This window comes from Metopolophium dirhodum, chromosome 2 (genome assembly GCF_019925205.1).
Source record: "Metopolophium dirhodum isolate CAU chromosome 2, ASM1992520v1, whole genome shotgun sequence".
In the NCBI taxonomy this organism is placed as follows: Eukaryota; Metazoa; Arthropoda; class Insecta; order Hemiptera; family Aphididae; genus Metopolophium; species Metopolophium dirhodum.
The window spans coordinates 26,319,382-26,345,599 of record NC_083561.1 but is presented as its reverse complement, the minus strand read 5'-3'; the positions used below and the strand labels follow the sequence as shown (position 1 = coordinate 26,345,599).

Here is a 26,218-nt window from a genome sequence, read left to right as displayed (position 1 = left end):
ATCGACGTTTAAAAGGAACAACATTTTTGAATTCGTCAATAATTTCATTAATTTAATTTACACTTAATTAATAATTAGGGCCCTTGTCGTTTCTGGTGAAGGGTCCGGGGGTGCCCAGGCATCCCCGGCACCGCCTGTGCACACGCCTATGTCTATACGTCATATTATATTATAATTTATAGACTATAATATAGGAAATATAGTTCGTAATTATATATGCTAATATTAATCATAGGATATTCATGGATTGTCCAAATCATTAATATTAGGTAACTACCTATACATTAATTAGTGATCCATGATTGATTATAGGTAAAGCACTAATGCACTAAATATTTATTAAAAAATGTCCTATTTCCACATGACGTATGCACACATACACACATCCACACGGGGAGATTCATAAAACAGGGTGAGCCCCCTTTTTCTTCTTCAATAATGCAATTTTTCAAAATTTAATTTTTAGAAATTTTAATTATACTTAAAGACCATAATATTTTAAAACTATTGAGTTTTTATACTACTTAGGAGTTAAGGAGTGGCCAGTGGAGTAAAACTATACTGTAGTTCGAATTTTGAATTAGGTAAATACCTACATTAACATGAAAAAAAAATTATCCACTAAATATATTATAGTAGAAATGGGGGTTGACGGGTTGTCATTTGAAAAACAAAAGTTTGTTTAACTACTGAACTTGGAAGCACCTATGGGTTTAACACTTTAGTAGTTTACCGTGGTGTAGTCAGGATTTTAAAATTGGGGGGGGGGGCAAGTATTTATTGAAAATAAATACTCAATAATTAACAATTATAATTTATTTTTAAGCCGTCTCAATATTTTGATACGCCACTGGTAGTTTAGTACTTTACACATATATCCCAACACCATGTCGTCCACACTGTAGATACAGTATAATAGGTACGCAATATATTTAGACATGTGTAGATATATAAGCTATAGCTAAAGTTTAGTAAATTATAATAGATATCTACGGGCATAGGAGTCATACCCCCGGACGCATATTGTATTATATTTTATTATAAATTATAACGACCGTATATAACCTATTATAGTACCTAATTTGATTTAATAATAGGTACCACTGTACCAGCTATAATAGTAATGATATGGAAATTAAAATATATGTAGGTATATAACAGTGATATTATGCGAGCTCAACTTAATTTTAATAAGTATTACTATAATATCAAATGCGTGTGCGATGATTACCTACGCCGCGCCATATAGACATGTTATACGGATATTACAGACGCGATGGGTGTGAATGTGCGATTATAATATACGAATATATAATATTATTAAGATGTAGGTACGCGTAAAAACGGCGGGAAAAAAATGTAATTACTACTTCGTGCCGCCGTATGGCCGCTGCCGAGTGGCAACAGCGAGGGACATATAATATAATAATATTATTTACACTATATTATTATTATTATTATTATTGTAACGTAGCTTCCGGTTTGGGAATATAATGAGAAGAGAGAAAAAAATTCTAAGTGCCAATAACCCCTTGGCAGCGGCGGCGGCGGGACGCGCGTGGTACAGTACCTATATTCGTGGTGGTGGTGGTAACTGGTAGGAGTGGTAGCTGCCTGCGTAGCTGCTGTGCCGTTGTGGACCAGGAACCACAAAAAGTGGAAGACCAATGACCATAATATTGTTATTACATAATATACGTATTATTATTTAAGACGAACGCGTGTAATATGGTAGCTGTGGCTCTGACGATCGTGTCTATGCAGAAGACACGAACCAGCTATAGACCTGACGTATTAATTGAAGGTCTATGCCCCTGCGATCGGGCTTAGAAGGCATAGGATAAACCTGTGTTTATTCTTTATTATAGATCTATAGGTATGTGGACTGTATAAGCGTAGAATAAAGGAACGACGAGAATAATAATATTATTATTTTAATTTTTATTAACGAACCAGCCGGGAAATTGGCAACACTGTGAGGCCGCGGCGATCGCTCGCTCGCCCGCGGCGCTTGTCGCGGGGGTTTGTCGTCGGCGCCCCACCAAACGGCCCACCCGCCGACCGAACGCCGACTGGAGTGCGGGACACGTCGCGCTCCCCATCCCGTTTCCCCGTCCAGTACGGACACCGATCACAACTACGCACTGCACAGTGTTGGCGCGATCGCATTTCGAAGCCATTTCGCATTTGTACAGCAACTCTAGCGCGGTCCGGTGCTGGTACAGACTGCTTTTGCGTGCCAATCAACAGCCTTGCGCCTCCACCGCCCCGCCGTCCTAGTTGGTGGTCGTTACCGAGGCTTGTGTTTCGGCGTTCGGAAGATTTTCAAACGCTCGTCTCGCTTACCGCTGCTGTGTACCCGCCGTTCATATTATAATATTGTTATTCCGAGTCCGACGTGCCGTCTGTTCTCGTATTTTCCCGGCGGCGCCGAAAAACTCCAAGGTAACGTAACGCATTCCGCGGCTTTCCGGCCCGCCGAAGTTCGCCCGGCGGGACGCGCGAACTATCGATGTAGTTGTAGGTAAGGGACGACACGCCGGAACACCCGCCGTGTACTTGCCTACGCGCGCGCCGCACAAGGCCGCCGTACTTTTGGACCCGGCGGAGCTTTTACTCGACTTTCGTTGTGTTCTCCCGCTGTCCGCGAGTTTGTGTTTTGGGCGCGCGTTTTTGTACACGCACGCAGGCGAAACAGTGTTCCTCCGGCCCTACCGGACGATTGGCTTTTTTCCCTCCCTCTCGCTGCTACCTCCCCGTCCGTGTACGTCACCCCATCAGTGCCCTCCCCCCTGAAAACCTGATAACGCGAGCCTTTGTCCGTAAAGGTCCATTGTCTCGTCCTCGCAGAGTCGTCTTCCGCGCTTTGTGTGTGTCTCCTTAGTCCTTTGCCAAACCGCACGAAAGCATTTTTCTTCCGATAACTTCTCGTTCGACTGCGTGATCTTCCTCTCGACTGTGACTGTGGTTTTGGGTCTGTCGCGCCACCAACGAACCTTCGAATTAATCGTGTCTTACACTCTTGCCAAGAGACATTCAACGAGACGTTTTTAAAATTTTTTTCGCGCAAGTATCCTACAATTCGTACCCATGTATGTATTTTGTTTAGTCTCTCTGGAATCTGGATTTGTCCGGGAAACGTCTATGGTTTATTATAATTTATTACGTTGTATTCTGACCATATATAATTTACCCGTAGCATTTGCCAAACTGAATTAAAAACTATTGTCTATTTATTGTTTATCTTAATTTATTTGGTACCTATGTTATAATGTACTATTGGTGGTGAAACTCACTTCATCATTTTTATCCCACCTAATTCCAAATCAATACAATCCAATATTATTTAGGGTTGCTCTCATACACAATTAAATGTATTGATATGTAATAATTAATTCTTTAAGAGTAAAATATTCTATTTTTTTGTATAACGGCTATATATTATATTATATTATAGGTATAACTAGTATTTTACAGTTATTTTTTCATTTTCATTTTTAATTTACTACCCGTGAAAACATTATTGATTAAAGTTTATTAATTCAAATTTCATAAATACTTTTTTATTACTAAGTTTTAAATTTCAAGCTATAGTGAATACGTTGTTAGTTTAGTTGTATTACTAATTACAGTTTTATTGTTACCTACTTGGAATAATTTACCATATTAAATTTTAGTTTTTATCACTCCGTTTTAAGTAGATATTTTTTACATTACATTTTGCATAAACAACTGGTTTTGTAGGTACTAAAATAAATATTTTATAATTCACAATATTTTTTTACAAGACTGATTATCTTAATGATTGGTTAGTATTTAAATTATTACTACTGAATTATAGATTGGGAATATTGTGTTATCTTTTAATCAAATTTTATATGGTATATGAAACTTTTGTACCTAACTTAACACTAATTAAATTTTAAAATCTAAAAACGTTATTTTTTTTTAATCTAATATAATTTATTTATTATATTAATATAAGTAGGTACTTGTTTTGTATGATTAATTCTAAAATACGCTATTTTGTAAAAATCACTATATTATTATTTTTATAATGTCTATAACTAAGAATAATATAGTAGGCACCTAATATAAAATCAATTAATAAAATACAAATAAATTATAATTTTTGTTTATTCAATATTAATATTTAAAAAAATTGCATTTTATGTAATATCTGCAGAGTAGAATCCTGGAATATCCATTTAACATAAGACACTGATTATTTCATAAACTAAACTTTTTAGAAAATACATTTTTTTTCATAATTTTAAGTTGTTAGAAAACATAGTTATTCTAAAAAAAAATATTTTAATATTTTTTATTGTTATCATTTTTTAAATGATAATTTGCTTTTTTAACTTCTTCCAAAGCAGAATATTTTTTGGAGTACTTCAATCCATAAAAATTGAATTTTTGACGAGTAAGTTTTAAGTATAAGTATTTAAGGTTTTGATGAGTGGAGTAGAACAAGGAATTGAATGGAGTGTTCATTTAAACTTTAAATAGGTACTTAATAAATAACTTATAAACCAAGTACTTGTCCAAAATTTGATTTTTATAGATCGAAATACTCAAAATAATATTCTGCTTCATAATAAGAAATTTAAAATATATTATGTTGTCATTGATAAGAGTAATAACTTAAAAAAATATTCTGGTAAGAAATAGTGAATTGTGTCATTTTTTCCAAAAATGTTGTTTTGTAACGACTTAAAGTTGAATAGTTGAAATATTTTCAAAAACATTTGTGTTTTCTTAAATAATTAGTATCTTGTGTTAAGTGGATCACTCTGTATATTATTTTTGTATCTCCAGTCATAACATAACATTGATATATCTATTTAACCAGATATTTAACTTCTAAAAAAAAAATTACAAACATTTTGAAAACATCGACATATATTTAATTAAGGAATAGTATTGATGAAAGTCAGAATTAGTTATTTTTGCTCTTGCATTTCTATATTTATTAAATGTTGACAATTCAAATCATTTGTTTAGATCTATAAAAATTAAACAACTACCTAACTATATTCTACCTATAAAAAACCTTATGCCAACTTCTTATCTAAGTGTGTCTTGTAACTTCATGAAAACTTTTATGGAGGTTAAGCTTAATGATTTAAAAAAGTATTTTATAACTTGAGAAAAACATTAAATTGCTAATCTTATTATGGCTGACTTTGTTATAATTAATCAATTAATACATTTTTTTTCCATTTATGTGTTTTAGATCCAACTATTCTACTCATACATCTTAGATTGTCGATATTTTCAACATCAAAATTATATAAAATGGTATCTACTAGACAACAAAGTAGTAGTAGTTCTGGTTCTTCAACCAAAGTGGTTGTTATACCAAAACCTGAAAAAAATTTCAGTGTAGTTAATTTAGGCCAAAGTAGTTCTAGCCATATAAATTTGCTAGACCTTCCATATGAAATCCTTGAGAAAATCTTATCATATACCAATTTCAAACACATATCCCAACTAAGATCGGTAAGATAAATAAATATGACTTTAAATATTTCTGTTTTTAATTAAATTGTTTATTTTTTCAGATTTCCCGGCATTTCAATGTGGTGTGTAGTACTATGTTAAATTCTACTTTTCAACGTCTGCAAAATCAAATGTTAAATCGCTTTCAAATTATTAAAACAAAAATGCCCAGACGGGAATCTGCTAGGAGACAACATCCACTTGCATGTGAATCAGATATTGTTGAAACACTTCACATGAGATTATTATTATTGCGTATGGCATTTGGTAAACACATAGAAAGAAAACATATATGTTTTTTTGCCGGAGAGGTAGCTAATAACTAATTAATGATACATTTAGGTATTTATTAAATGTGTGTATTTTTATTTCAGATTTTAGATGAAGTGTACAAAATATTACATTATATTAAAGTTACTTCAAAGTTGGCAAGGCCATATAAAGTGACAGATGAACTATTTGACTTGTCCACAATGGCCATGGAATATTTTAGGGAAAAAATTGAACCAACTCTTCCAGAAATTCGACTTTTTGCCAATGATTATCATGAATTTCCTTCACCTTTAGGTATTTATATAACTTCATATTGTATAGTACACATTGAATTTACAAGAATCAAAATGTTTCATTATAAATATATTTTATCTACATATAAACATTTTAGGTCCACCCAATACTAGAACTATTACCAGCATGTGTTTGAGAAAACGTAGTTTAATGATACGTGAAGGTTCGGTTTCAAGTTTAGAAGGCAAACGAGCTTCATCCGAAAGTCCTCAATGTGGTTCAATGTTACGAAAAAGTGTCGGTAAAATTAAACAAGGAATAAAAACGTAAGTCAAAATACAAATTTCTTTATAACTGTCTATTACTTCTAATCCATTTGTTTCGTCCTTAAAAATTAAATTTTTTTTTTTTTAACATCTATTTAGAAAATATACAATCTGTAAGGTTTTTTACAATAGGCATATATGCGGTATTTATGTGATTTTAACGTGAGTTAACATGATTTTAAGGAACTACCCAACAGTAGTACTTATGGCTTGAGGGAAAAAATTAAAATTAAATGAATTTTAATGAGCCGAGTAAGATACTAACCTAATAAATTCTTACCTAATATTAATTTTTAAATTTTCCAGTCAATGGTATACATTTCATAATATTTTGAAGCTATTAAGTTGTTTATAAACAATTTGAACTTTTCCACTTTTTAGTTTTATATTGTTAACATTTTTTACTACCATGCCAACATAATATGCATCTCCTGTAATTTACAATCTATGGGTAAATTTTTAAATTTTTTATCAAAGTACTATAGACATTTGATATATTTATATTTTACATACATAAAATTTATATCAGATTTAACATTTTTATTTCTATTATTTAAAAATTAAAATAAAAAACATCACACTATACTTGTAGCAAGTGTCTGTAAATTATATAAAAAAAATAAATTTTAAATTATTAGATCAAACATTTTTTGTGTATCAAGTATTCCTGTTACTACTCCCTGTATATATTATTTAAACAGTTTTACGTGAGAAGTACAAAACAATATTTAAAGCAGATTTTTATCAACATTCTTATAGAAAATAACTATCTCTGAATATTGAGAATAATGTTTTTATTTATTTTATGTCAATACTGACAATACTCTAATGTATAATAAATAAATGATGAACACTAAAATAAAAAATCTTATGAATGAATGGTTAGGATTGATTGAGTTGCTTACTGTAAAATAAAAAAGCTCAACATACAGAAAGTTCTAATCTATGTATTGTGAAAACTTAGTTAAGCTACTGTTCATACTGTCTACTTAAGTTTATCCTGTGCAAAATCATGTTTATGGATAAATAATGAATGGCTTGAAATCCTCTTAATTGAAAAATGTAAATCTATATTATCTCATCCATTTACTATTTATTTTTTATCAGGTCTCAAAGTTGTCATTTGGAAAGGGATTTCTTAGACTTACGAAAACAATTGCGCAAGTAAGTAAAATTTGAAATTATTTTTGACATAACCATTTATTTTTATTTGTTAACTATTTCACTGCTGTTACTTACTTTTATATTGTAATTATAGATAATACATTTTTTCTACTATGGTTGGTTTGGTTCTTCTTCCTATATATTATAAGAAAAATTAAAAGAAAAGTAAATTTAGGGAACAGTTTGCAGTATAAAAATCAAACAGTGAAAAGGTTAATGTTTTCTAAATAAAAATGTTTAATAAATCTATTTTATAGAACATCAACTCAATCTGGCAATGCGCAACGCGAGTTAAAACAATGCAAATCACAAATGGCTGAACAACATAAAACATTGGTAGAATATTCAAGTAGGATGGATGAATATGATAAGAAGAATGAAGAGACAAATAGAAAATTCAGCACATTATTACAAGTTAGTATTTAAAATTATGTTCTACAAAGTTTAATTTTTTGTTTCATACTGCTTCTTGTATCTTTAGCTATCTCTTCTCTACTCCTTTAGACTCTTTAATTTGATTACGGTTCCCCAACAAATGAAAATAAAATTACTACTCATATGAACCACACTACCTCAATATTATATGTTTATCTATCTATAACCATGAACGCTACTAAACAGTTGGACATTTCAGCACTAGTGTTTGCAAGTACTATAAATGCAATTATCGCATATCATATCTGGTCAATAAATATCAGTCAAGTAGTCGATTAGAGTATAATATTGATTACTACATCCATGTGCTTAAAATTCCAGTTATTAAGTTTTTAGTTATTCATTCAATCAACATTTATTTATTTTAGAATCATGGGTAACCATATGATAATATAGCTATAAAAATATATTGCTATGGATTTAATATCTGGTTTATTTTATGGTTTATATATTGTATTAAAATATGATACACCCTAACCTTCTTTACTTGATTTTAAATTGAATAGTTTTGGCTAAAGAATTAATATTACTTTTTTCCTATTTGATTTCGTTTCAACTTTTTTTTTCTCCTCAAAAGTAATTGATTAAACAAACTGCTCTTTAAATTTGTGAAGATTCCCTTCAGAAATAATCATTTTTGAAATTTATTCAAATCATGCTGTAGGTAATAATATTAATTATTATTCCTTACTACATTTCTCTTTTTATCAATGCTAAATTGAAAGCATTTTCTTGTTAAAACCTGTATTCAATATTAATTATTGTTTTGTTATTTCCCAGTCAAATTAATTTTAAAGTCTTAAGTCTTATACTCACATCTTTGCTGTTTTAACAAGTTTTGCAAAAGCTCTATAATATATAATGTATTATAGAAATAAATAGTACAGCTTGATATTTTAAGACCTATTTTATAAATAAAAAAAAGATTCTATTCTTATATTACTTTTATAGGAACTCAATAAGTGCAAGACAGAAATTCAATATCTACAATCAGCATCTTCATCTTCTACACTTTCAGTTTGCTCATCCTGCAGTACTACTGCAAGTGATCTATCTTTAGTTATGGGACCACCTGTTTTAAATTCTACTACCAACGCTGTACGCACTAGATTGCATAGTCAAGGAGACCAAATTCCAGAAAATACTAACGAGGATTCTGTGGAACCGAGTGAACCAGTAGTATTTGAAGAAGTAAAGAGTTCTGATGAGCAGGAACCATCCACCAGTACCGGTGTTAAACGTAAATTAGAATTGGCTATTCCCAAAGCTGCAAAACGTGTCAGGGCTGTAGCCAAAAAAGTACGCAGCATTAATAACGCTAACTAGACAATAAATAAATAAATGATAATGAAAATAATAATTTTTTATCGAAACGAATCTACCTCTCACATTCAAATAGACTTAAATTGAAATTTGAAACACAAATTTTAGATAAAAATTAATATTTAGTTAAAAATCTTGTCAATCACAATTTAAGTATAATTATCTTCTCCATATATAAATATAATATAGATTACATGTATAATAATTAATATATTCTACTTTGATATCCTGTTAAATATGTATACATATATATTTACATATATAAATATATATATATTTAAATAATATATAATATATATATGTGCATTTATATGTGTATATATATATTATTGATTGGGTTGTTTTTGAATTTTTACCTTGATGTCTTCCAATCAATAATTAATATTTAGTTCTACATTGTGTGCGTGATTAGGGAAGTTTCGAGTAACATTTTCTATTATCACATTTTTATTTAATTTAACAATAACGAAAAAACTTAAGTTTATATTTTTTTTGCTTAATAGTGTGCATTTTAATTTTAACATCGAGAAATAACTTTTTGATGATTAGGATTTTTTTTTAAATATTTATGTTCTAGTTCTCAATATTATGTTTAGTGTTCTATAGATACTTCTAAGGTATCTTATACATTTTTATCTTTTTAGTAATTATTCATGAAATGTAACTTAATTCTAATGAATAATATGTTCAATTAATTTTATCAATTTTAGACAAAAATTTTATGTATATATATTTTAAATCATTTTATTTGTATGCGACCAAATCGGAAACTATTAAATTGATGCGTTTATATTCTACAACGTTTAAAACAAAATATGGTCATGCATTAATTAATAAATTTGGCAATAAAATGTATTATATAAATTGCCATCTAGATAATATAATGGTAATTTGTAACATTTGTACCAATAAGTTCAAAGACTGTCCGTTTTTATTATTATTATTATTATTAATTATTATTATTGAAAAAATACCTATAACATCTGTGTCACTCTCTTGGTAATTATTTTCCAACAAATAATGATGTTATAAAATAATAGCAATTTGACTACGTTGGTATTATACTTAAAAAATGTTAAATTAATTTATATTCTGTTTTATTAAGGTAATGCAAATGACAATTGGTCTTTACACTTGTATTTATAATTAATACTTAATAGTAAATAATATTACATTTTTATGCTGGCCTTAAAAAATATATTGTTTACTATTTCGGTGTATTCAGAATTTAAAGATTAAATTAAAATAAACTAAATGAAACTTTAATTTGTTGTATTTTATTTTATTTTTAATTGATTTTACTTGCATTGTAATCAGGTCCGATTGGGCCGGTGAGCTACCAAGAAAGTCTCGTTGGGCCAGTTATGAGTGTTTGGCCTTAATTTTATTTTACATGATATCTAAATAATAATCAGAAATGATTGTATAAACATAAGTAGAAAATATAATGGAATCAAATAATTAAACTGTACATGGGCAGTAGCTGTAGTCAAATGTTAGAAATCTTAAAACTCTGGACCGATATACTTGCCTATCCGGCGCTGAAAGTAATACTTTATTTACACCACAAAATTTCTCAAGTAGCTTCAGTATATATAATTTTGTTTCCGGTATCAAAATATTAATTTTATTTAATCTAAATCAAATAAATCTATACAATTTTTAAAATTGATTTATATTCAATTCTATTAGTGAGGGGGGTAAGTGGGTAACTGCTATTACAATTATTTATAGAATTTTATGGGTGATGACAAGTACTTGAAGTGGCAAATATTGAAATGAGCTAAATAAATGTATTGAACATTGTTAATAATTAATTAGTGATAGTTGTTTTGTTGATTTTTCACTTCTAATTTTAAATTTCTTTGTAATATTTTAGCAGGTTTTATAACAAATAGATTTTATTTTAGTCGTGTAGGATAGGATAAGCTGATGCTTTTACAAATTGCTATTTGTGAAATATAAATTATAAATGGGTGAAAAATTTTAAAATTAAAAATTAGTTTGGGGAGTTATTACAAATGAATAATAATATTTTGATATATTGTGTCTCTTCATTAATATATAATTAATCGCAAAAAATTAATTTAGAAGAATTAATGTAATTATTATTAGAACATTGTATTGAGTTTATTTTCAACATGATATGCAATAAAAACTAAAGAAAAAAAAGTCACATTATATTATATTTTATAATATATTCTTATTTTATTTACAATATCAAATTTCTCTTTCACTAGGTTTTAACTGTTTATTCAGTCTTGTGTCTTCTTGGGTTTGAGAATCATCATCAAATAAATCTTTGACAGTAACTAATCGGTTAGAATTTTTTATTTGATGCTGGATATCAAAAACTATTTGGCTTTTTTTGTTAGCGTCAAAACCTTTGAATAGATCTAATAAGTTGAATGAGTTTGTATTCATTAAAGAAGAATCTATTGTCCAAGCAGCATTTCTTAGTTCTATTCTGAACCTCTCCACTTCTTCTGAACTAATATTTTTACTAACGTTAAAATGGACTTCTAACGGATTGACAATATATAAGGCACTATATTCAGGCTTATTGATTGTTTTTCCAAAATTTAATGATATTGCATTTGTATTAAAATCAAATGATGCAAAATATTCAAAAAAACCTAATAAAAGTTGGTCTAAGGTTTTTTTATTTTCAACTACTCTATGAAGTTTTGATGCATCTCTAAGGAACGTGCAGTTGATTCCTTCATTTGTGATTCGGACATCATTGTTTCTAGCTTGCTTCACTAGTGTCTGAATATCAGGAATGATTTTTTCTTGCTGCAAGTAAAATAACACTAAAAGTGTTAATGAAAAATTGGTTATCCATCTTCCTGGTGTATCATTTGTTAAATTGATCTCTTTGGCCCACATTTTTACAGTAAAAACTAAAGGCCTAACCCTGTAGTCAAAATTACCAAAAATGTACAAAAGTTCAGACATATTTACAGCTGTTTCATTAGAGACTGCTAGATCACATTCAACACCAATGAAATCTTGTGAATACTTTACAATCGGTACTCTTGCTTGAGAAATACGCTTCACTCTTGAACAACCTGGTAAAAATAACTGCAACAAGTCACCCAGTATTTCAATATTTCGCTGTGTTTGTGTCCGACTATTTGACACACATTTTCCGTGATAAATCAATCGACTAGTTTCATTTTCTGTGGTTTGACTGTCCATTATAACTAAGTCAATGTCTGAGCCAATCTTACCAAAACTATTTACTGATGATCCAAAAGGTAATACTTTTGACAGAGGAAAAATACCTTTAAGTGCATTTTCAATTTGCATTGCTGTTAGAAACCTCAATCTTGTACCAATATCATTCAGCTGAGTGCATTTCAATAATAATAACATTTGATTAGACAACGAATCAAGTTTGTTTAGTCCAATATCTTTAATATTTGGCTCTATCATTGTTTGATTGGCTTGAAACGGAAAGTTAAATTTATTGTCAATGATTGATAATTTTGAATTTTTCTTACTTGCATTTGAACGAAACCAAAGAAATGGCGATCTAACAGCTATTACGTTTGAATCTTTAATATGTGTACTTTGGTCAAGCAATGAATTCACTGATGATTGGTCTTCAAATTCAGTAAGCACATAATGATTTGAACCAGCCAGTTGATAGTGAAATATATTTTTTATTGAACCAAATTTGGAGCAATATGAATGAAGATCAGAACATGAATTTTCCGAAGAAACTTGCACCAAGACGCTGCATTTTGACTGAGAACGACGTTCACATATAAATTTATCATACAATACAAATGAATTTAAGTCATTGCTAGTATTTGATTTATAACGTATGACGCGGTGTTGCTTTATTAAATGCTCATGTAAATTACACAGGCGTCTTAATGAACAAGTTTTATTCATTTTTAATGTCAATTTAACTATGAGAACTTAACATATTTAAATACTTTCAAAACGTTAAAAAATAAACTACATTTAAATGAAATATTATAAATTACAAAAATTAAATCTTTCTTGTTTCCACAGTCGTGTTCTACTTCTAGCTTTCTTGCCTTCTGATAAGGCACAATAATTGATAACTGATATCAACCACGTGATAGAAGAATAATAATTATTGGTATGAACCACGGCCTTAGAAGATATCCCGTGGTATGAACCATGAAGACTTCATGGTATGAATCTTACATACAAATATACATACATACATACATACAAAGTAATATATTATAATAATTGTTTGCGAAGACGTGTTCGGCGGGCAAGAGCCGGCGAAATGTATAATACATTTCCATATTAAACACATCTCAATTGGTTTTTTATTCGGCAACACTGTAAGACTGATAAGCGGATGAGTGGTAGTAAAGACAGTTACATAGAATAGAATATATATACATAATTTACATTATAACGTATTATTATCGCCCAATGCCCTTACGGTAGATTCATTCACCGACTCATCGTTCACCGTCCGAACGTTCATTTACTCACGAACTTGCTTTAGTCTTGCTCATTATTAGTCATCACGAATTAATTACTGTTATTGTCAGCCCATACGCTGACAACTCTTGGATATCTGTACTTCAGACTTGACGCCAGGAAGTCCATTTATGAGTCCGTCGGGCACGACAACTCCGTCGTTCCTTTGTCTCGCGTCGAGTTTATTTTATTAAATTTGTGAAATTTTTCGAAACCGACATCCAGTATGGCATTAACCACGTCGTTGTTGGCGGTGCCCACGAAACGTGCGTCCGAAGTGAACATAGTGAAACCTTTGCGGAACCTGATATCGTCGCATTACAACTCGGCTGACAATCCCGAAGACTACACAGAAGCGATCAACGAACTCAGCAAACTCCGCAGCCAGGCGCTTTGGAAGGTGTTGGACAAATATGACAATTCCCTCGAATTGATATACACGTAAATCAGCGTAGTTCGATTTTGATAATAACCGGTAGCGTACGCAGGATTTCAGTTCGGTTAGGGTTTTACCTGAGTAAATAATTTACATTATTTTTTTCTATGCAATTTTTATACAACAAATTATAGTTAGTCTCAAATTTAGTCTACATTTACAGTGTTTAACCTGGTCATCTATGGAGCATCTTCGGGCCGTATTAAACGCGGTAATAATTGATAGACGATATACATTTATATACATATACATTCAATATATGGATGTATGGATGATACACAATAGATTATGGCAGATGTTTAGCAATGGTCTAAATCAGCCAAAAATAAAACTGAAACTATGATTATCAACGTCTTTGTCATATTCAACAATTTATTTTATGTTTATCAAAAATTATCAACAATTGATCTGTGTATCAAAATAAAAAAGAATTTTTCGCAGAAAAAAAAAATTTCAGGGAGGGGGGTCAGAACACTAGAACCCTACTCCTGCGTACACCACTGATAATAACAACTAAAAGGGTGTATTTGTTAGGTAGTTTCTGTATTCTATTTTTTTTTACAGTTATTACGATCAGATGACTTCATTAGAATCGAAAGTGCCGTCATCTGAAGTACAGATTCCTTTCAAGTGGAAAGACGCATTCAATAAAATGACATCATTCTTTGCTAATGGAAAAGTCAGTATAAGTATGTTCAAATTATATAAACCTTGTCCTACACAAATTATTTTACATTAATTTAAGATGTTTACTATATTTTAATGTTTACTTTATAATTTTTAGCTCTATGTTCATTTGCTTATGAAAGAATATGTGTACTATTTAATATAGCAGCTCAACAAAGTGCAATAGCTTCTGCCCAAAATTTGGAGACCGATGATGGTTTAAAAATGGCTGCTAAACTTCTCCAAGTAAATAAAATAATCAACTTTATAACTATATAATTTAAGTTAAATGTTATATTGTTAGAATGGTCTGCCCATATTATTTTAATAGTTTTAGGTTTTAAATGTCATACTTAAATTGACAATATCACATTAATTCCACACTATCGATTTTTGAAATAAAATAGCCTCTAAGTCCCTCTTAAACGTACTATCATTGATTATGATTATTAATTATATTATTGTTATTATTACTATGTATAATCAATGGTACTATCTTGATTTTTACTCCGATATTAAATTTGAAAACGTATTTTAATTTATTATGGTGTATATTGAATTCTTCAAATCAGAATTATAAAAAAATTTAAGTGTTTTTTCCGTTGAATTTTTTTCTTAATTTGAAGTGAGGTTCTTTTTAAGAATAATAAATTAAAAATGCTGCTCAATGGATCCATATTTGTCTTCTGTTTTCAAAATTATTATCCGTGTCAAACTAGTCAGTATGTTAGAACGCATATAGTTTTATTTTTCTCCAACGAATTGTAGTGTGGAATCTCCCTTACATTTATTATAGCAACTTCATTTTTACACGTAAATTTCATAAGAAGTATTTAAAATATTTAAAGATTTGATTGTCCTAAAAAAATAAATCAAAGCTGAAGTTTAACCTGTTAAAACTTAAGACTAGTTCTCAGACAACTTCTGGATATACTTAAATCAATTTTATTTCAAGGTTTTATCTAATCATATAATCTAATGTTGTCTATAGCTATTTGTAACATACATTTTCCACAAACTTTTTTAAATACATGGTAGTTTGATTATGAGACTCTGCTTAGCGAGAGAACACAATTAAATTGCACATTTAAACTTTGGTGCTTCACTGTCGAGGTCATATTACTAAAAGGCCAATTTTACGCATCCCCACTTGATACCTTGCTATAGTGAAACGTCACTCGGTCTTGATGGTGGTGTCTCCTTGGGTAATAATCGCAAGATGAAAATCAAAATGTCCTCACCATTATAAATATTGTAACAAATTTAGTAAAAATAATGATTATTTTTGAAAATCATAATGATGGGTTTTTACTTTGTTGGTTTGATAACGCATTTTATATTCAATAATAAATCATGATTTTTTTTTTGTGACAATGTACTTATAATTGTTTTTAAATTTATAATACTAACATTTCTGTTCTTAGCAAAGTGCTGGTATATTCAATACTTTGAAAACAACAGTTATGAATGTAATTCAACAAGATCCAACTCCAGATTTAAATCCAGATACATTGGCAATGTTATCATCTCTTATGTTGGCTCAAGCTCAAGAAGTGTTTATAGTTAAAGCGAATATAGGTAAGGAATTTGTACTATTTTTTGCATGTTATTATATTTTACAATTTTATAATTTATATTGAGTTTATACAGTTAGTCATTTAGATAAATTTAATACATGAATTAATACACATAAGTGGTGTCAACTGACAGTTATATATGTAGCTAGAATTGAAGGAGTTCTCTATTTCATATATGGCCAAGAGATTAGGGAGGGAGTAATAATGGATTATTCCCAGAACTATTAGATCATTATTCATTAGACATGCTTGAATTCAAAACAAAATTGATTGCTGGGAATGATTTTGTTAATATCTGAGAGTGAGATAAATTTGTTTTTCATAATATTTTAATATATGTTTAAAAATATAGAAATAATGCTCATAGAGCAAGGATTATCTACATGTTTATTATTTTTGGAGATAAGCATAGTATTTTATGTTTATAAGTGGCTGGATAGTTAAACGTATTGGCTCAAGGTCTGTGATAAAATATGTTGGATAAGATTTAGGTAGCTGTGATTTTATGTTACAGAATAATTAGTGAATAAGTTAAATCCACATAACAATAATTGATGTTCTGCTATAGGGTGTACATTTCTAATAAGTACACACTATGTTAGTCTTGATATATGAAATGTTCAAATGTATTCTTGTTTAAATGAAAGCAAATGACAGTTAACATAATGAGTTTTAAATGTAAGGCATGATTTTACATTCAGTAGATAACATTTAGTATAACATTTTTTTTTCATTCGGGAGTTTGGTTTTCAACAAATTTATTCAAATGCCTTATCCATTTTCCACTGTCATTTGCCATAACTTTGAGCTCCCTGTAAGAAGTAATACTCCTGCATCTTTCATTATTTGGCTGATATATTTTGTTTTAGGTCTTCCTCTTGATCGTGTTCCTTGTATAGTTGTATCATACCTTCAATTATTAAACTATGTAATTCATCTCTATGCCTCAACATGTGTCCTATCATCTGTCATCTCCTTCTCTTTAGAGTATCTATCAATGTTCATTTTCGTCTATTATCTTTAATATGTTCTCTGTGTATCATATTTATATATACTTGTTGTGACACTGAAAAATTGGAGTTTTAAAAAAAAATTTCTTAGAAATTGAAAAATTAAAATATCTGTGTACGGTTTGCACTTGTTTATGAAACAATGCTTATAGAAGATGTTGACAAAAAACAAAAGTTTAATCGTAACGCCAACCAAATTGTAGTGCATTTAATAACAAGGTACATCACGCCAATTATTGGCGTTTTCAGCTTAGGCAAACTATTTAAAATGACGCCAATTGAAATTTTTCACAGCGAACGTGTTAAGACGTCTTCATTTGTTCTTATTTCAGTCACTTATTTTTTGCATCTTTCTCAAACATCAAATTTCTAGAGCTTCTAATATATATTTCTCTTTTTTTATTTATTGGAAACTACTTCGCTGCATTGCTGTCTTGGGTCCTGATTATCCAAATTGTCATATAAAGTTTGACCAATAAATTCTGGGTCATATCTATAGCGTTGAGGTTTGCTCCTGTGATGTCCTTTATAGTGCAAGTGATAAGATCTTTGTAACATTTCAGTAGCTGGTCTTTGTTTGTTCTTCACCATATTCACACATGGCTGATGAACCTTTCAAGTATACTTTCTTTCTTAGGTTGGCTTTGCATCGTCCAATTTTAGGCTGTATTGACAATTCGACTTGCGAATTCACCGGTTGAGTAACATAGAGCTAAGGGTTTGGTTTGGTTATCCATGCAGATCTGCAGTATTACCCAGTAACCCATTCCTTGTATTTATTTTGATATTTGTTTCTTCAGTGTGTACTTTGTATGTTAGTAATCTATCTATCTGCGCTTAGATACGCTGTATTTGAGTTATTGGTTAGCTACCTTTTCATATACAATAGATTCCGCCTAATATGGGCATCCGCTTATTGTGGGCAAACATGTCTGGTCCCAATACAAATGTATATTAACAATGTTAAATAAAACCGCTAAGTCACTGCCTTTTTGCTTAGTATCATTCATATATTTGTAAATACGTATATATGTTTAACCACGTTTATTACAAAAACTATTGCATTTACGGTATTTTTGCTAAGGAATCAAAAAATGTGCCTTAAAATAATGATTAATTTGATTTAATAAACTCAATTTTCAAATTTTGTCGCCTACTGCCTTTTGGCTTAGGAGGGCAGAGTAGCCTTGTAGTAAACATTGCATCAAGTCTAACACTCTTGGACATGTATTGTGTTCTTGGCACGTTTCATGTGTTATTCTCTTTTTATTTTTATGGAGTTGGTTTGGTGTTACTTTTGATAGTATTGGTGTTCTACTAGGATAATTTCCTAATAATTCCTCAATTCTCATTCTTTTCTACTTCATGTTTCATGTTAAAATCTAATGTTTCACACCATATTTTTCTTCATGTTTCTGTCACAGTCGAAGAGTCTTTGTTCACTCTTCTAATGTTATTTCACTAATTTGATCTAGGTTGCATTCTCCTGTTCAACATTAAGTTTTTTCATTTCATTTTGATTTCCTCTGAATAAAGTTTTTCTTGATACTATAATCTTTATTCTTTCAACAAATTGATCGTAGTTATTTAACGTAGGAGCTACTATAGACCTGCAAGGGCCATAAATTTCGGCCTGGTCCGGTCATTCGATTTTATCCTCAGGCCCAGCCCGACCCAGTCCAAAAAATATTGTGAAAAAAAGCCGTGACCCAGTCCAAAAATAATGCTAAGCTCATAAAAAGCCCAGTCAGGTCCATCAATTTTATCCTCAAGCCCGGCCTGGTCCAAAAAATATATAATATTATTATGGTTTATAAATAGCTTTACTATACCCACCAATCAATATATTAATATATTCATTGTGATTGTATCTAAAATTACTCCACGGTTTAAGATATAGGTTTAAGTATATCTTAAACCGTGGTATACTCTATATGTATCTATCTGTACCAAAGTCGGTTTTATCATTATTATTTATTATTTAAATTTGTGATTATTTATTGTTGAAGAAAAATCCTTAAAAAGCCTGGTCCAACTCTTTATTTTATTTCAAAGGCCCGGCCCGGCCCTTGCAGGTCTTTAGGAGCTACTAGGCACTAGGCAGTTTATTTTTATCCAACTCTTTAACAATGGCCGTTCAGTCAGCTTTTCTGAAGTTAAAACTTCTTCTAACAGGTACAATGTTTAGGTTGATGGCTGCTGATATAGTGATATATTACACAGAATAAGTCTATGTTGGTTCTTGGTATTGGTTTGCACATCTTTTTATAAAATTGTATATGTCTTATAGCCTGACTCAAAAAAATTAGGTCCATCTAACACTTTTAAAAGATAGGCAGGAGTTATGGTTGTGTATAAGACTAAGTCGTTCATATGCTATCCAGGCATTTAAGACCCATAGCCCCATAGCCTTCATAATTTGTCTCGTTATATCATTATAATTTATCTCAAAGTATAATTCTTGCATTACGTGCATCAAAATTATTTAATTGGGGTGGTTGGCTAGTGGTTTGTACACAGATGCAACTGCATTCCCCATGCTCGATCATTATCACTTTGATATCATCGGCTTCTGTCCTTGATCCTTATTGATGATATTATCACAGAATAATTATCTCTATTTTGGGCTTAAAATCATTACCATATTTTTTATGAAGGTGATACTACTGCTAGTTTCATTCCATTTATCTTGGGTGTTTTCATTTTGTTGTCTTTATGTGTCTCCTTTGATATTGATCGAAACAATCGTGAATGTTGGCCCTGAAAAGTATTGTCTTGTGCTTGTTATTATTCTATTTGATACCATTGATTAGTATTTTTATTGCAATGTTCTGATGAATTTGTCAGCGGAATAATTTACTGTTGCTGCCTCACATACATCACAGAGAGAATTCCTCCATATCCCCAAAGGTTTTACAAAAAAATAATTATTGTAATCTTTAGAGTAGAAATAAATATTTAGATGGTTTACTTTTTCTGGTAAGTCCTAATTTATGTGGTAAAGTCAACTATATATTGTTATTTTTTGGTAAGTGGATATAAATAACATATTTATTTAATAATTATTTATAGTGTACCTACTAAAATTATATTTTATTTTTTTAGATAAAATGAAAGATCAGACAATTGCTAAATTATGTGCACAATGTGAAGAATATTATGCGGAAACAGTGAAAATGATGGAGAGAGAAACAGTTATGATGTCTGTAGATAAAGAATGGACATCAAATGTAAACACTAAATATTATTAAAATATTATGTGGTTTCAGAAACATTAAAACATTTTTAATTTGATAGGTTTATGGAAAACAGTCAATATTTCATGGGTTGGCTCAATATTATCAAGCAATGGTTTGTAAGAATAATAAAACTGTTGGTGAACAAATAGCTAGGCTTAATGTATGTATGAAAAAATAATTTGAGATAGCTGCAATATTATTATAAATGTCGATTGTTATGATTTTATTCAGGTAGCTATTTCGTTTCTTAAAGTTGGTCAAGAACGATGCGCTCGTTCATATTACAATGAGCTTCTAAATAAAGCTATACAAGAGTTAAATGAAGCAAAAAAGGACAACGACTTCATTTATCATGAACGAATTCCAGATGTCAAACATTTAGAACTAATATCTAAAGTTGTAATTGCCAAACCTACTCCTGTGCCATCGAGGTTTTCTTCTAAATTTAAAGGTATACATTCATATTAAATTGCTTATACTTAATTTGGTTTTATTCCACTTATGTTGTTTTTTTAAAGATTTATTTGAAGATTTAGTACCAATATCAGTTCAACAAGCACTTAGCGCATATGATGTTCGTAAAACAGAACTTGTTAATTCAGAAATTGGAAAGTTGAGAGAATCTACACAAATACTGAATGGGTACTATGTCATATAATGGCTATTTATTTACACTTGAAGAATCATAATAATTTTATAATTTTGTATATTATTATGTTGCATTTGTTCATAGATGTTTAGCGTCATTAAACTTGCCAGCAGCACTAGAAGATGTTAAAGGCGTAGGAATACCACAATCACTAGTAGAAAAATCAAACAGTATACGAATGAATGGCGGAGTTCAAAAATTAGAAAATATGATCAGAGAATTACCAGAGCTATTGAAACGAAATGAAGAAATAATCAATGAGGTTATTTATAAACATAGATAATTCTAAAAAAAATGTATTTAACAATTTTGTTATAAAACAAATGTCTTAGTCTGAAAGAATGTTGAATGAAGAACAAGCGTCTGACGAACAACTCCAAGCACAGTTCAAAGAAAAATGGAATCGCACTAAATCTAATGTTCTTACTCAAGTTTTTAAAGTAAACATAACTAAATATCGCGAGATCATAAAGAATGCCAAATCTGCTGATAAGGTAAAATTGTATTGAATTATTATTTCACATTTTAATTATGAGTTAAAGGTTTATAATTATATTTTCATTGTATTAGATGATTCATGAAAAGTTTGAAACACACAAGCGAGCTATTTATTTATTATCTGAAGGGCAAGAAGCCATGCAAAATGTATTACCAGTTGGATCGAGTTCTGGAGTTAATTTTGCCAACTCCACAGCTGCTGATAAATTAAAACATTTAATGGAAGAGGTAAATATAAATTATTCTATTTTCATAAATTATTTTCATTTAAAAATAATTTATTAATATAGGTGGAAGTATTGAAAAATGAAAGAGATGTCATTGAAACGGAATTAAAATGTGCCACAACTGATATGAAATCAAAATTCTTAAATGCTTTGTCTGAAGAAGGATCTATCCATGAAGCTAATTTGTCAACTGAGAGTTTAGATCAATCTTATGGACATTTAAAAGCTCAAGTTAATGATAGTCTTGCTAGACAAGAAAAACTTTTATTGAATATACAGGTATGTTCTTTAAAAAGTATTTTCCTTTTATAATTAATTAATTGACTTGTCTTTGATTCTAGATGGTGAATTCAGAATTTTGTAGAGAAAAGAGCAGTGGCGGCCAAAGGGAAGCCCTCTTTAAAGATTTAGCATCTGGTTATGATGTATTTAATGATTTACAAAGTAATTTAGTTGAAGGAACCAAATTTTATAATGACTTGACCGAAGTAATTATATGAAATATACTATTTATGAAAATTAAAAAATGTTTTATAATTAAGTAGTTTTGAATAAAAAATCAGTTTTGTGTTGTTATACTTAAAATTAGCACTCAACATTTTTATTTTATTTTATTTTAAATTAATATTAATTATTATTTATTATTTTATAGATTTTAATCACTGCCCAAAACAAAATTTCTGATTTTTGTTTTGCTCGAAAAGCAGAAAAAGAAGAATTACTTAAATCATTAACTGCAGATTTGAGTAGAGAAAAACCAGTTTCCATTCCAGTTGCACCAGCTAAAACCCAAATATGTAAACATACAATTACATTTTATTATTTTAATATAAGTTGTGTTAATACTTTATTTTTAATTCAAATTTTTCATATAGATGAAGCCCCAATGGGTGCTCAGCTCCCTTATCCTATGCAACCACAGGGTATGCCTTTGCCATACACACTTCCAAGGACTGGGCCATCTTACCAACCTCCTACGTACATGTGTGCACCGCCGATGCCAACTACATACAATCCTTATGCAACACTTCGTCATTATCAGCCACAAGGTAAATTATGTGCTATATAATACATTGTAATTTGTAACTAGGAAATGAAAAAGATATTATATTTTTGTGAATCTTGGGTCTGAACTGAGTTCATTATTTTGTAAGTATTAAGTTTCAAACTAGATTCTAGTATTTGCTAGTTAAATTGTTTTCTGATCGCCTGGGTTTAATTTGTGTACAATAAATGGAGAAGATATGAATAGGATATGATGCAATAATCATTATTAACATACCTTTCTAGGTATGTTTAAACACTAAAAGTTAGTGAAAAGTATATGATCAAGAAAATTACTTGAATATTTAATATGGACTAAATAAAGTACGATGTATTCTGTCTCATATAAGACTATAAAAGTAACCTCAGACAGCAACCAATTTTCCGATTTTCATTGCTAGCTTTCGTTTACAACTATTAGCCGCAACTGTATTAATCTTAGCAAAATGCAAGCTAGACGGTTGTTAGAATAATAAAGTGTCGCTCCCAAGAGTGTGATAACTACACTCATTGCTGCCGCTGTGCACAGAAGCCGTCCGCCACCTAAGGTTACTCTTATATCTCTTATATGAGACAGAGTGAGGGTCTATATATATAAATTATTTATACTTAATTTTTATTAAAAACAAAGTATGTAATTTGATACTTTTGTCTCGTTATTGCTTTAATTTTATCAGCTCGATAATGAAAAATCTAACAGACAATGTTGTCTTTTTCAAGATTGTGTGTCAAAAGTAATTTGTGTTTGTTGTGCAGCAAACCACAAAAATATTTTATTTACCAGTTACGCTTATAATAACGTATTTGGTTCCAGACTATCAAAATTACGCAGCTCAAGGTCAACCACAATATCCTCCTCAATATCCTCCACAATACCCACCACAAAATCAGCAACAGCCACCGTGGTAAATGTAAATTTGGTGTATTGATGGGAAAACATAACTTATGCTTTATTGTGATTGGATATAGTTATCCTAGTTAGCTAATTATGAATACCATTTTTTATTAAACAGAACAAAATTGTTATCAATTCTGTTTAAATTTTAATATTTTTCATGTATCAACAAAATTATTGATAGCATACTATACAGGCTACATTATTCATATTGCTTTAACAAAATTTTTAGGTTTAGCATATTATTATTATTATTTTATTCATTTATTATTTATTTCAATATTTTTGTTTATCTGTTTCACGGTTAAATTATAATGTTTATTATTTTTTAAAGTTAAATAAGAAATGTTATCATAGTTTTTTTACAATTTATTGATTACATTTAATATTTGGACAAAATGTTATTAAAATTGCATACTCAACAATTATTAAAATAAATAATAATAACACAGTTCCTACATTTGTACATAGCCCAAGAATGACATGGGTGGAAATATAAATATATAGAGGTCTTAACAAATAAAAGTCTGACCTATTAGGATGACAAATTATAACCTATACTGGCTATACTCAGCGAGAGAACATGCTGTGGCCCGACAAGTATTGATTTTTCTGCGCATCCCCACGAGACTCCTTGCCATAGGGGACCGGTTTCAATAGCTGGGTAATGCGCAAAATCGACATGTTCTCTCGCTGAACTTAAGTCTGGAAGCTGCCGTTAAATGTCAAAATACTAACAACACATTTTGTTTTATTATATTTTTAATTTTCATTAAATTATTAAAGAGTATTAACTATTAAACCCTTATAAATTTTAATCATTTATTAAAAAATCAATTATGTTATTATTACTTATTAATTAATGTCAGAATATGTATATTCAATTAAACAAATTTCAATTAATATAAATTGTGTTAATAAATTACTTATATTTTTCATAATTATTACTAATGGCTAGTTGTTGCAATATATTTAGTCATTAAGAATGTTAGATTAGAGTCAATACAAAAAGTTCAAAACTATTGACATTTTATTTTTACTGGTGAAACTACCACAAAACAGATATAATAGAAACTACCATCAAACTTTAGTATGGCAGCACATCAAGTATATAGGTATATATAAATAAGATGCTAAACATTATAGTGAAACCTAAACATATGCAAGTATAAAATGTTTAATATAAATAAATATCCGTATTTTCATTTGTATGTTGAGTGTATTTACTATTTAGATACTACACTGCAGGAGTAGCATAACTGAATAAGTACTGACATGAACATAATATAGAGGGAGCGTCGGCTACGCCTACGCAGTTCGGCACCGGCTATTTTATAGATCACCATAAATCATAATTTATATTTCACAATATTGCAATAATAATACTAATATATTAATATATGTGAGTAGGATACAACAACAACTACAGTGTACAACAAGTAATAACCACGGCTTAAGCCTTTAAGGTGCAATATTTTAAATCGTGGTAATATATAACGATTCGAGCCCATAGAAAACTCAAACTGGAACGTCGCCGTGGTTCTTCACGGCTAAATAAGCAGCACGCACGCGATTCTAATCTTTTTGGCGTCCCTACGATATAATATAAATAATATAATATAGGTGTATTGGCCGTAAATGTACAGCAAATCACATTATAATAATAATAATATTATATGTATACCCATATGTAAGTATATAGGTATATACAAGTGTCCGTTCGGGTGGTCGGTTTATTATCGCCGTGCCGCGTTATTTACTTCGTTGCGCGTATCGGATGACGGAATTCGCGTCACTGATGCAGTGGTTTATAGTTTTGCACTGTGCACCATCGCGTGTTTAATGTATATTATATTTTAATCATTATGTTTGATGACTGTTTAATGGAAGGTATGCCTAAATTGCGCGCTGTAGAGTGAGAGAAAGACCTGTATAGTCGAGACGACTATAATATTAATATATTATACTATACGAGACACGAGTGAAGTACAACAATAATATATAACGGCCATGTAGGCAAGTATACATATAATCGGTATTATATAATATATTCATCTGCTGACACCTGTAGGCTGTAGCTATATAGGTATAGGTTGTAGGTAACGCGCCTCTATATATGTAATAATATGTATAAGTAATCAAGTTACAGTGCTGCGTATTATTTTCTGTTCTTTTTTTTCTTTTGACTAGGTATATTACCTGCAAACTTATAAGTTTTCGACATTATTTTCATGCAATACG

The 26,218-nt window shown here is 30.0% G+C and overlaps 3 protein-coding genes across 4 annotated transcripts; 2 read left to right on the top strand and 1 right to left on the bottom strand.

The window, feature by feature from the left end:
- Window positions 1–2,072: 2,072 nt before the first annotated feature.
- LOC132939922 (F-box only protein 28-like) lies at window positions 2,073–10,526 on the top strand. Of its 2 annotated transcripts, none has more exons than XM_061007352.1 (8): window positions 2,073–2,445; window positions 5,240–5,505; window positions 5,568–5,816; window positions 5,880–6,072; window positions 6,170–6,338; window positions 7,446–7,502; window positions 7,760–7,916; window positions 8,889–10,526. In XM_061007352.1, the coding sequence occupies exons 2-8, from the start codon at window positions 5,302–5,304 to the stop codon at window positions 9,261–9,263; spliced, it is 1,404 nt and encodes a 467-aa protein (XP_060863335.1). In that variant the 5' UTR covers window positions 2,073–2,445; window positions 5,240–5,301; the 3' UTR covers window positions 9,264–10,526. The 2 variants fall into 2 exon arrangements, with proteins under 2 accessions (XP_060863335.1, XP_060863336.1); XM_061007353.1 differs by lacking the exon at window positions 2,073–2,445 and adding an exon at window positions 2,490–3,092.
- A 904-nt stretch (window positions 10,527–11,430) lies between these two features.
- Window positions 11,431–13,302, bottom strand: LOC132939921 (poly(A) RNA polymerase, mitochondrial-like). The gene has a single exon (XM_061007351.1). It carries the CDS (start codon window positions 13,161–13,163, stop codon window positions 11,481–11,483), a length of 1,683 nt encoding a protein of 560 aa, XP_060863334.1. The 5' UTR covers window positions 13,164–13,302; the 3' UTR covers window positions 11,431–11,480.
- A 363-nt stretch (window positions 13,303–13,665) lies between these two features.
- On the top strand, window positions 13,666–25,186 carry LOC132939920 (programmed cell death 6-interacting protein). Its single transcript, XM_061007350.1, has 16 exons — window positions 13,666–14,177; window positions 14,737–14,861; window positions 14,957–15,084; window positions 16,263–16,416; window positions 20,531–20,655; window positions 20,723–20,824; window positions 20,896–21,115; window positions 21,183–21,306; window positions 21,398–21,575; window positions 21,646–21,807; window positions 21,884–22,039; window positions 22,102–22,317; window positions 22,380–22,526; window positions 22,691–22,835; window positions 22,914–23,087; window positions 23,897–25,186. Exons 1-16 carry the CDS (start codon window positions 13,963–13,965, stop codon window positions 23,989–23,991), a joined length of 2,466 nt encoding a protein of 821 aa, XP_060863333.1. The 5' UTR covers window positions 13,666–13,962; the 3' UTR covers window positions 23,992–25,186.
- Window positions 25,187–26,218: the final 1,032 nt, after the last annotated feature.